The sequence below is a fragment of the Hippocampus comes genome, unplaced genomic scaffold (assembly GCF_001891065.2).
Source record: "Hippocampus comes isolate QL1 unplaced genomic scaffold, H_comes_QL1_v1.1 scaffold2, whole genome shotgun sequence".
In the NCBI taxonomy this organism is placed as follows: Eukaryota; Metazoa; Chordata; class Actinopteri; order Syngnathiformes; family Syngnathidae; genus Hippocampus; species Hippocampus comes.
In genome coordinates this window covers 1,612,091-1,623,932 of record NW_017805139.1, presented here as the reverse complement: position 1 = coordinate 1,623,932, position 11,842 = coordinate 1,612,091, and the positions used below count along the sequence as shown (strand labels likewise).

The 11,842-nt window shown below is 41.6% G+C and overlaps 1 protein-coding gene across 1 annotated transcript in view; it reads right to left on the bottom strand.

Moving 5' to 3' along the window:
- Positions 1 to 426: 426 nt before the first annotated feature.
- The window catches only part of slc17a6b (solute carrier family 17 member 6b), a 13,723-nt gene continuing 2,307 nt past the window's right edge, over positions 427 to 11,842 (bottom strand). The window contains exons 2-12 of the mRNA XM_019867581.1: positions 10,884 to 11,139; positions 10,045 to 10,163; positions 8,677 to 8,791; positions 7,838 to 7,925; positions 7,660 to 7,746; positions 7,075 to 7,217; positions 6,762 to 6,911; positions 5,670 to 5,802; positions 5,253 to 5,363; positions 3,940 to 4,067; positions 427 to 2,874 (exon numbers count right to left, since the gene is read on the bottom strand). Coding sequence (XP_019723140.1) covers positions 2,533 to 2,874; positions 3,940 to 4,067; positions 5,253 to 5,363; positions 5,670 to 5,802; positions 6,762 to 6,911; positions 7,075 to 7,217; positions 7,660 to 7,746; positions 7,838 to 7,925; positions 8,677 to 8,791; positions 10,045 to 10,163; positions 10,884 to 11,139 — 1,672 coding nt within the window. The 3' untranslated portion in view covers positions 427 to 2,532. The remainder of the gene's footprint in view (positions 2,875 to 3,939; positions 4,068 to 5,252; positions 5,364 to 5,669; positions 5,803 to 6,761; positions 6,912 to 7,074; positions 7,218 to 7,659; positions 7,747 to 7,837; positions 7,926 to 8,676; positions 8,792 to 10,044; positions 10,164 to 10,883; positions 11,140 to 11,842) is intronic.

The following is an 11,842-nucleotide window of genomic DNA, read 5'->3' as shown; positions in this document are numbered from 1 at the left end:
CGGCGCACCTCGACTTCAACCTTAAACCTAAATATAACCAGGGGAACATATTTTGCGGAAAGTTTAATTTCTCAGAGTTAAAATTGAATTGTTTACCTGAGCAGCTTCGGAAGGAACCACAGCGATGCCCCGGGAAGAACATTTTAGCCCAACCGTGGCCTCAGTCAAGGTTTATTGTCAGATCTGTACAGGTTAGAATCTACAAAGCTCCTTCAGATTTGGAAAGAATATTTGTTTGATGTCTATGGAAGAACACTGTTCATTTGTTGTCATATTGGAATGTTCCATATCAAACGTTCATCAACGCTGGCTAATTGCAAAGGTGACAATATCACACAGTGGCTCATTCTTTGCAGGTACGAAGCTATACATCAGTTTGAACGGTTCTCAAAACAAATGTAGGACACAGGGATTGTGTTTTCTTTGTTGTTGTTTTTTTTTTTTTTTTTGAAAAAAATGATTTTTTTTTTTTTTACACCAACAAACCTCTCAGTTTACACATCACCAGAAGGCAAAGAATTACACTTCAACTTCAGAGGCACAAAAAACATGAAAGGTGAACTACTTAATGTTGCACTGTTGTCTTTTTGGAAAATACAGAATCAGTTACTGTCGATGAGCATCACTGATTGCTTGGACACAGAAATCAGGAAATCACCTTGGAAAAATATGAAGATACGGCGAAGGAAAACAGGGGTGCAGACACCTGATGAACAGTGTTGCTCAAACTAAAAATTCATTGTGGGAGAGAGAGGGGATGGACCAGGAAGAGAAGAGACATGTGAGCATACAGCAAGAAAAGAAAACCAACGTGACATTAAAGAGCAACCGTTGTTCGCTGTTATCCTTCTCACAAACTCTTTTCATCTTGTCAAAGATGTTTGCGACAGACTAAATATTGTATGCTACATTATTGATTACTGTAGCATCTTTTATATGTAGATTTATTTATGTAATTACATATTATTATCTGTGTGCATGTTCTACATTGATTCTCACAAAGAAAAAAAAAAAAGAATTTTGAACAAATCCATACAAACTGTTGCGCAATGGTGATGTTCAGAACGGAACCAGAACTGTTACTACAGATTTATTGCTTTGTACAGTACGGAGAGAAGGTTGGTGCCATTTGCGCACTGGCGGTCCAGACTGCAACCTTGTTGCTGATGGTCTTTGTTCGCTTAGAAAATGTAACTTTCTTGGAAAACCCATTTTTGCTCTTCCCCTTTGGTTAATTGTGCAAAGAAGTGGAAACATCTGTGACAGTTTATGACAGAAAAAAAACGCATGAATTTGAAAGCGGTGCGGGGGGTAATCAGCAAAACACCACAAAGTTTCATGCATAAATACTCATTCTCACACACACGTTTGCATTGTGAAGTGCTAATGAATGGCCGTCACTGAGATTGAAATTTGGCCCCTACAGCAAGATGGAATGTTTTGACCCATATTTTATGTTTTACGTGGATAGTTGCACATGTAAAAGGCCAATCAATTGTATTATCTACAAAGAGGCAAAAGGTCATTTGCCTTGATGGAAAATCATTTGACTGCTATTTAATTTTTTAGGCAAGCTTACTTCATCTTTCATCTTCCTATGACCTAAAATGTGCTTAAACGATGTGCATTTTCTAGTTTAAATATATAAGTTTAAATATATTTCCATTTTCGGAAACTGACAGGATAACTTGTCTCTGCATTGCACCGACCCTTGAATAAGTCTTTTTCACATTGAATCATTTCAACAACAACAACAAAAAATGCTTTCCTGTTCTGCATCGGCAATTATCCGACGCGTTTCATATTTTTATGTGCTTGTTTGACGACCAACCTTTTGCCGTAATGGAATGACATTCTTTGCACCACACTGCTGGGTTTGCTAACATCACACTCTTTCCCGCAAAGGGTGCCATGTTACAAAATGGAGCACACAGCGCAAACATCAGAAAGGGACAAACCTTAATGCAGTGTTACCAATCACAAGTTACTATGTCACATTTCAAACATCTACACCAGAACAATTAAAAATGTGCTCTTAGGAGTGATACGTTACAATCAATATTGACGGTGGTCAGCTTCTGTTTACGAAGCTGTGCGGTGACAGGTTTCTCGACCTTTGTGTCTGGCTTGTAGTTTGTGGTATTCTATCCAGAAGCAGGTCAGATGATCAATGAGGGCTCTCCTACAGGCTTCTGTATATTTTTTTAGGAAGCCTCTCCTGATGGGATGAGATTTTTTTTTTTTTTTTACGTTAAAACACTATTTCACTCCAGATAAATATATCTATTCTCCATATGCATAATAATACATTTACAGGTTGCCAATTTGATATGTGTTACACATCTTTTGAATTACATACCATTGAATAGCTTTTCATTTAGACTTTAACATGATACTTCTTGTGCAAACATCAACAATGAATTGGGAGTTCTTTTGCTTTTTTTTAATCTTTCTAATTTAATTTTATGTTCGACTATATTGACACACACTCGAGAGGTCTACACATGTACCATTGTGTGCTGTGTGTTTGGTCTAAGAATATCCCTCCTGCTGCCCGTATCCATAGCCTCCTCCCTGAGACTCTTCTTGCACATACTCCTCCGTCTTTTCCCAGCTGGCGGCCCAGCCCCCGTTCACCTGCGTGGTGGCACCGTACGACTTGGTGGGCCCCCCGTAAGCACCGTAATTCTGTGTGATGTCACCCGTCTCCTCTGCCAGCTCGTCCTCGTCGATGAAGCCGCATTTCTCCTCGCTGGTGAGCTCGGGGTCGGCCCACGGCTGTTTCTCTCCTGATGCAAAGATCCCATAGAACACCACGCCTCCATAGTGCACCATGGAGGCAATGAGGAACACGTATTGCCATTCTTCTCTGGTCTGAAGTTGGGGGAGGAGGAGACAACAATGTTTATGTTGAATTGATAACAAGCAGAACCGCGGAACCAATACCACCATATCAGCGGCGGTCAGCAAGGGCCAGAAAGACCTGCTCTGCATGGGTGGAGTTTTCTTTCATTTGGTATTCATTACACTGATACAACTGGCCGTAACAGGGAGTTTGCGCCGTGGTAGGATGGAACGTAGCGCACGCCGTGCTTGAAATTGCGGAAAAAGAAATAGGGGTCGATGCGTGACATTGGTGGGTAAACTGCATGATTTCTCCTTGCGGATGATGTACAGTAGTCGGATGTCCATGTGGAATGTTAGCAATTGGAGACTGCCTTAATTGCACCCACAATCATGTGTCCGTGTGTGAGACACAGACCCCCCACGTCCTCACAACAGTTGTCCTACCTGGTCAGGTTTGTGCTATAAAAATAATAGAATTTGAAAAATAGATTTCTTTTGATTTAAATTGATTTCTCCGATTCTTAGGGATTGTCCCACATTGTTGTCATATCCATGAATGAAATAGATGATATCCGCCACACATGTCTGCGGAGCGCCAAATCTATCTGCCCGTGCCTCGATCAAAATTGCGTTACACCACCAGCGCCACACAATAGACCTCTTTTTCGGTCATCTGAAATGTTGTCTATTTTTTGTTGCCAAATTGCCTGATTTGCTCGGCAAGCAAAACACATCTGTAATGATCTGTATTCAATAATGCATACAATAATCAGAATGTGTTTGTCATTTTATGAATTCATATTGATTGGAATCTGCTCCAAATCATGTACAGGGCACAGTTGTGTGCTGTTATATTGCACTTTGTACAGATCGGATTGTCTCGATCATTCTTGGATAGGCGGTGGTCAAGATTGGATTGATTTGGGGGAGAATATATCAACGTACAAGAACTTTTGTCAGATTATAAATATTTGAAGTTTGTTTTTCTTTGCAGACACGTGTGATTCGATGAACTTCAATGTTTGCTTTTTGGTATTTGAGTTGTGTCATAAAATTGGATCAAGTTGCGTGCTTCTCGGAAAACTCCTTTACCTTGTTTTTTGTCATGGCACCAACAATAAGTGGACACACCATCCCAGAGAGGGTACCCACTCCATTCGAGATGCCCATGAGGATGCTGGCATAACGGGGCGCGATATCCAAGTGGTTAACATTAAAGCCTGAAAAGAGAGTAGGAAGGAATCAATGCGGTGGATTTGTATCAGAATGATGAAGGGTTTTTGAGAGTGGACTAATAAATCACACACAGGGAGATATTGTAAGGCATCAAGTAATCGAAGCAAGAGTAACAGTTTTGGATGAAAGGAGCACAAACATTGTCCATCTTGTAGGAGAAACAGGCAATACCCGCTCCCCCACTCGGAATGGCTGCTCCATTCTGTCTGCCTGACAAATCTCTTGAGACCTTTGGCTCTGAATTATTTAACACTCCAGGAGAAAGCTCAAGAACAACAGGCAGTCACATTTTGCACACAGTCAAAAACCTCGCATTGCTCTCGAGTTCCTATAAACAACTGGCAATGTGCTGATTTTGCAACAACAACAAAAAGTAAAATACGCCACGTCACAATTAGAGTAAGACATGGATACAGGGGTTTTCACCCCTCTGATGAGCTGTTCTGGATGTCAATTCAACATTTATATGCAATGCAATGTCAACAAATTGTGACAAGCCCACGTTGGGACTTGAACACAGACCAAAAGAGTGCTGTCAAAAATTCAATCGAACTTATACCACTGTAGAAAGGCAAACGGTCGTTTTCTTGTAACTATATCCAGACAGCACAAAAATCAACTGTGCCGCTTATATAGCAGTGTCAAATTTTAGAAACACTCCGGTTTGCCATTTTGCTGGAGTTAGAAGAGACTACCGACAGTTCTAGAATAGAAACTGTTGGTCAATTTATCAGAAAATCACATTGTTCAAAACTAACAGCTTGATTTATTGACATGTCCACTTGAACAAATTTGCTAAATATTTCCAGGCTGCGCACAAATTAGTAATGTGGATGTCCAAAGGACATCTGCCTGCCCAATGTAACCTGTGCTTCCACAACATAGAATGCACGTAGATTGTAATTACAGTATACAGTATACACATAGCAGAATATTTATAACAAATATTTTCACCATATTTCCAAGAAGTGTCTGCCTGTTTTGGTTGACACCACCTGAGGTATTAATTGAACGATATGTTGATGACTGCGGTTGTAGTTTGCTTCGCCAAGATTTTATTCTGATTTCCCCACTTTGCGTAGGTTTCTAATGGCCGTGGAAGAATTTCTGTCAAGATTTCAGGACATTCCTATTGGCAGATATTTCATTTTAGATTCACATCGACTCACCTGATATAGCGAATCCGCTGAAGCCAACCGCCAGCACCAAGAAGGAGATGGCCACCCCTTTGCTGTGGGAGTATCCGACCACGAGCAGCAGCGTTGCCTCCATGCCAAATCCTAGCAGAGGGGAACAGCAGGCCTCAAACACTGGTTACAGCAAAGCCCACAGGCTGTTTCCCATCACAATGCCAATTCAATTAAGTGAGCGTGACGATTTTCTCTCAGTTACATAAGAGGCAGAAATGAAATCAATGTGCAGTGACGATCACATACTGGATGTGTACAAGTATTGAGCATCGCTCCAGCACTGACCACCAAAGCAAAAATGAACAGTGTGTATCCAACACGGTGACAGTAACACCCTTTAGCTGTGCAGAAACAGGTGTGAAAATTGATACTTGGCCCTCAGTCGAGACTTCTCACCTCCGCAGTTCATGATTTTTCTGACTGTGGTCGTTGACAGGATGTTCTTGCTGCGCAGGTAGTCCGCCAGCTGGCCGCCAAAGGGTACGATAATGGTCATCACCAAGTGGGGCAGCGCAGACAATATGCCAACCTACAGCCACGGGAAATGTTGGAAAATCAGTCTTTGCCTTTAGGTTTTGGGACCGATTTGTTTTTCAAATAATAGGTCCTATTTTGGTAGACTGGCGCACGTGCAGGCAACGTAAAAATTCACGTAACTTTATTTTCTTACCGATGCAAGCCCGGTCTAAGGTGTCTGGGGCCGTGTTGCGTGTCTCTGGGTGTTCCAGCCCTCGTAGTTGCCTCACCATCGACTCATCCGAAAAATTTGGCGACAGAGAGTAATCCCGGCATAAAAACTGGCGCATCGTTGTTTTTGGGCCGGTGCAATGGTCTAGTTCAGCGTGTTTGTGAATTTGTTAATTGTGCACCGCCATTTATTTACATACATTCTTTTCAAAATGTTTATATGCAATACTATTCAATGTATTTATTTATTTTTTTAATATTCCGATATTGAATCACAGTACAAATGTTCATCATCATGTGCCTCATACCTTTCTTGGAATGAAAATTTTAGATGAACAGTTGGGTCTACTGCGCTACAGAATTTGAATATTGGTCATTATGGTGCTACTTTGAGAGCGAAGCATTTTTTTCAGGTGGTACTTGATGTAAAAAGTTTGAGATACACTGAAGTATCCGTTCAGTATGTGAAGGCCTAAGAACAAAAGATTGAACTGCCTTCCTGCCACTGACACTTGTTCCAAACCACACACCAACAAAGTGTCACTAATTAGAATATCCTGTTGGCTATTACGTCATTACCGATTTTCCAGTTCTGCTGTTTGGATTATTGCCATCATTTGTGAACTGCTGTGGCCTTGTTATGTAATGTCAGCAGTTCATCTACGTAAGTGTCATTGATTCTGCGCGTTTTTTTTTTTTCCCAGGGGCAAAGTGTTCCATGTTTTGACTAGCACTTGCATGTGTGCTGGTAACTTCATACATATTCAACATTCCAATCTTTCATGCGCGAAACCGATTTACCTTGCTTATCTCAAAGCCAAACACTTCTTCAAAGTATGCAGGTTGGCTGATAAGTAGCAAATAAAATGTCCAGCTCCTGCAGAAGTTGGCCACAATGATTGCATAGACGGGCATTGAGGTGAAGAACTTCCTCCAGGGTGTCTTGAATTTCTGCAAGAGGTTATAGCTCCACATTTCATTTCACGATTGTGTATGGGCATGTAGAACAGAGCAGTACGCTTCAATAAATAGACTCTAGCTGAATTATTGACTTATACTGTATTTACTGTTGACTGAAAATGTTGTTGGCTTTGATGGTTATCTATCTCCTCACCTCAGCAGGGCCCATTAGCATGGCACTCTCTCCAATGCTCTCCTCAATGTAGCAGCGCTCCTCGTCAGTGATGGTCGGATGTTCGGCAGGGCTCTCATAAGACACCAATATCCAGAACATGTACCAAATGATGCCAACACATCCTGCACATCACAGACAAAAAATAAATCAATCAATCAATGAATCCAGACTTAAGATCACTGCAGATGTGACCACCCCCCTCCCCCCGCCTTTTAATTGTGCTTATACATGTTGTTTGACAGACTTTTAAAAATGCCTGAGGGGATAATACTCAGACAGGACAGCTATCTGTTTCTAGGACAGAAAGAAAGATGGGCCAATTATTAGTACAGGAAAACATTGGAGGAGTAAGGAAAATCTATACTTGGTCTTCCTGGGTAAAAATTCATGAAACTTTCACTGGATGCACGAATGATCAACCTTTCTAAATATATTTTCAGGGGTTTTTTTTTTTTTTGCTTTCCTGTTAGAATTGAAAGCCAATTAAGCCGTATGGCCCAATGTAAATGTCTTTCCTAAGTAAAAATCTGGATTTAATGGATTCATTGCTGTAATTAACAATACCATAGACATAAAACACCGAAGACCATCCTGTATACTGAACCAGTATCCCAGCCAGAGGCATTGCAATCACAGCGCCAGCGTAGGAGCCTGAGAAGAAGCAAGACCAAATAAAAAAGGTGTTAGTTGGTGTCAGGCCTTTCTGAACAGAAAGTCCTCCCATAAAAGCCAACGTCCTTACCACAGAAAGAAATGGTGGCCAGACGACTCCTTTCAAGAGGGGGAGCCCATTTACTCCAAATGCCATGACAAGCTGGGTAGGTGACTCCCTAAATGGAACGTTTGAGAAATATAATCCAAGCAAACTGTTTGCAAAGGCACTTCCTCCATGGCAAAAGCATACAAGGTGATATGAGTTCAGTATTGAGTGCGCACCCTTTTCTATGAACCAGTGGTTAACAATAACTAACAACAATTAACATTTTCACCCTTGTAATTAGCCTGAACAAATGATACCTAATGAACTTGTTTGTCGAGCAAAGCAGCCGTGCAGCTATTCATCACATGCTAATTTGAAAAAACTGTGCCGACATAATCAATACACAGGACAGCGCTGCACTGTTTTAATGCTGCAGGTTATGATAAAACTGTTAAATCTTCACTCTTACATATTTTATGCAGAGACATGTAATCGGCACATATGGGTTTATTGATTTATTTATTGATCTATTTATTTATTTATTTTGTGAGTGTCGTGTTATTTACTTTCTGTAGAAGATGTCAAAATGAACGAATAGTTATAAGTGGACTGAGTTGCATGAGAGTTTCTTTTCGGATTGTTCTGTAGGGAAAATGCAGCCAAGGGAAAGCAGGCGCTATGCCACAAAGATGCAGTGGACTAGATCAATATAGCCCATCTCGGATTTCCGCAGGCTGAATATCAAGTGCACTCTCTTGCTTTTCCATTGTGTAAAATTCAAACAGAACTGTACGTCTGTAATCAATGTTGTTCCTAGCTAAGCATCACATATGGCCATGTAATGGAAAAATGTCGATGCTTTGGGAAATATGGCTGCTTACCTCCACCAGTCCTTGCAGTATCCTAACGAAAATGACACAACCATAATGGACTCGAGCAGCCGAGGGAATGAACATGTTGAGTATTGATGTGAGCACAATGGCTGCACCAAACACCCTAAAAAGATCAAATGCATTTGGAAAAAAAACATCATTGTAAGTGCCCTCACAATTATTTCAAATATTTTAACAGAAGTATCACATCTGGTGCCCTTAAACGGCGCTTTAAACAGATTTCTTTATTTTAAAGAAAAGCATAATGATTCAAATATGCTGATATCATTCATACTGATTAATTTCTAATCCCATGTGAGTGACATTTGTTCTTCTCCAATGGCTCAGCAGCATACCAGACGTCGTCGAGATAAATATTTAACACAGACACGTCCCTTCGCATGGGTCGCCTAGCAACCAAAGTCGGAGCTCCCACCCCACACACACACACACACACACACACACACGCACGCACGCACGCACGCACGCACGCACGCACGCACGCACGCGCGCGCACCCACCCACGACCGCAAACACGCAAAAAAGCGTCTCAAAAATGTGCTCCAAAACACCCATTTTGGATGATTCGCGCACACGCACGCACAAAGACACACAAACTACACACAGGCAGCTATTTCTCATTTTTGACACATGCTCCGCCTTCCTCATCTGCAGCACGCGGTCGGGGGCACCCTAATCCTGTCCACTCACGTGACAGGCACGAGACCGACATGGCCGCAACGAAATCCACGACCCGTGAAGTGGGCGACAACACACATAAAACAGTGGTGTCCAAAATGATCGCAATGTGCAATAAAATAAAATTAATGATTAAAAATCTGCAATGGAAATTTCGATTCGATAACCCACCAAATGACGTTTTCTTTATGTATCTATATTTTGGATTAACCATCAAATCAAATTGTTTATCCGTGAAATCTTGTCATCAAATATAAGCAAATGTTGAATTGGCATGTGAACAAAGGCCTTCTAGCGCCAACACATTCGGGGTCTGCTCTGCACACCCTTGCACATTCGAGCATGCAGCCCCTCGGGAGCTCATTAACAGGTGGCACAAAGCCCGGCACCGGGGGCCACTGCCCGCAGCCTGCTAGGCGACCCCCACACCCGCCCACCACTGCAAACAGATCCGCATCATCTGCAGATACAGTATGCTTATGACAAATTATTGATGCATTCAAAAAAGCATGATGACGCACTATATATATATATATATATATAATACACAGACACACACATATACGGGTTAAGCAACGACAAAAAAAAAAAAATCCTAGGCCGTTCTCTTTTGGAATTCACTGCGCGCTTGAGTTGGGTGACGTGGAAGCGGGTGTGACGCGGGAAGCTGCCGCCTACCTGTTTGCAGCCAGCCTGGAGGAGATGTATCCTCCTGGGATTTGAGTTACTATGTAGCCCCAGAAGAAAGATCCGTGAATCATTCCCACCGTCTCTGGGTCCCAGTTGAATTTGGCTTTCTGGTAAATCGTTGTGGAGGAAAAATACATGATGTTTTTTTTTAATGATTTTTTTTAAACAACCTTTTCCAGAGGAAATGTTTTTGGCATCTTTGAAATAATAAAGCCTTACATTACAATTAGGGAATATGGATTTTTTTTAATCACTAGGGTTGTATGGCGTTGTAATTTCAAGTCACCTATAGCAAATGCGAATTACAAACGCAACGCTTGATTTGGATTTGATAACATTGAACTACCAAATAGCTTTAGTATAAAATGACAACGAATGAGACATAATTCATGACACTCCGCATAATTTTAGTGTGCACTCGTGCAAATAACGTCGCGAAGGCTATCTTTTACTATTTTGATTGATACATGCATGGAAAAAATGACACACACACACACACACACACAGACACACAAATGGGCCTTTATAATAAACATTTTTACTACCTGGTATGGTTTAGAATATTAAAACGGAATGTTGTCACTAGTGCATGTCATTCCAGAATGGAGACCCATTGAAAGGTGTTTTAATGTATATATTTTAATGAGCCGCGAATTGTCTATGTATTGTTTTCAGAAATGGGAAATCGTTTTTACGCATTTGGAGACAGGGGCCCTATTGTGTGTCAAGAAATGCTTTCACACGCCTTTTGTCTTTCTTTTCTGTCGTCTAATGTTGGGGGAGGGAGTGGAGAGGTGTCCCGCTGACGTGTTCGGTGTTGGGCACACCTCTTTAATGATGATCTTGCCGTTCTGGTGGATGGTGCTGTTGTTGACCATGCCCACGATGGCCACGCCCAGGTTACACCGGATGCCGAAGGAGATGCAGAAACCCAGGCCGCTCATGATGGCGATTATGTAGCGGCGAGGCAGGCCGAAGCAGTTGCAGTCGCACAAGGGGGGCTTCTTCTCCGCGGCCTGGCGCGGCCGCCCGTCCTCGGTCAACTCAATCACTTCCGAGCCTTTTTGTCGCTTCTCCATCACCCTGCACAGATCCCAGCCAGGACACCACTTGGGATCAGACCGCATCGAGATTCATGGGGATCATGTAAAAACGCAGCCTCCATTTTCATCAGCATTACAGTTCGGAATAATTTGCCATATTTCATTGACTTTAATCTGGAAATAAATGTGGTCTTTTAAATGTCTGGTTTAAAGTATAAGTACCTTCAGGCATGAGTGTGGGAGGTAAGGCCTCATTTGGGACTCGTGAGACACCGACAATGAATTAAAAAAAAAGAGAGATAATTAAATGTCACCAAGTTCAACATCCTCGTGTAGAAAAAAAATGGAAATCTGTCCTTGTACCGCATTGCAGCATCACATTTATGCTCATTGGCATTCAGTGGACTGAGAAGCTCCCACGCACTTCTGTGGGCATCCCTCAAATGCCTTCCCTCTTTTTTTTACGCCCCCCTCATGCGCATATTTTCACAGCATTCTCTTTTCTGTGAAATTTTAAGATATATTTAATGGTTAAAACACGACCGATTAAGAAAAAAAAATATGACTGAACTGAAACCCATTTAGTTTAATGTGTGGTTTATTCCACAAACGAAAAAAAAACGTGTCACTTGCTAATGATTAACTGCGTTTCACTGTATTTTTATTGAAAGAATCAAGGAGAGGGTGATGGGAAATATTCCCAAAAAAATGAAATGAAGCGTGGGAGTATATATATATATATA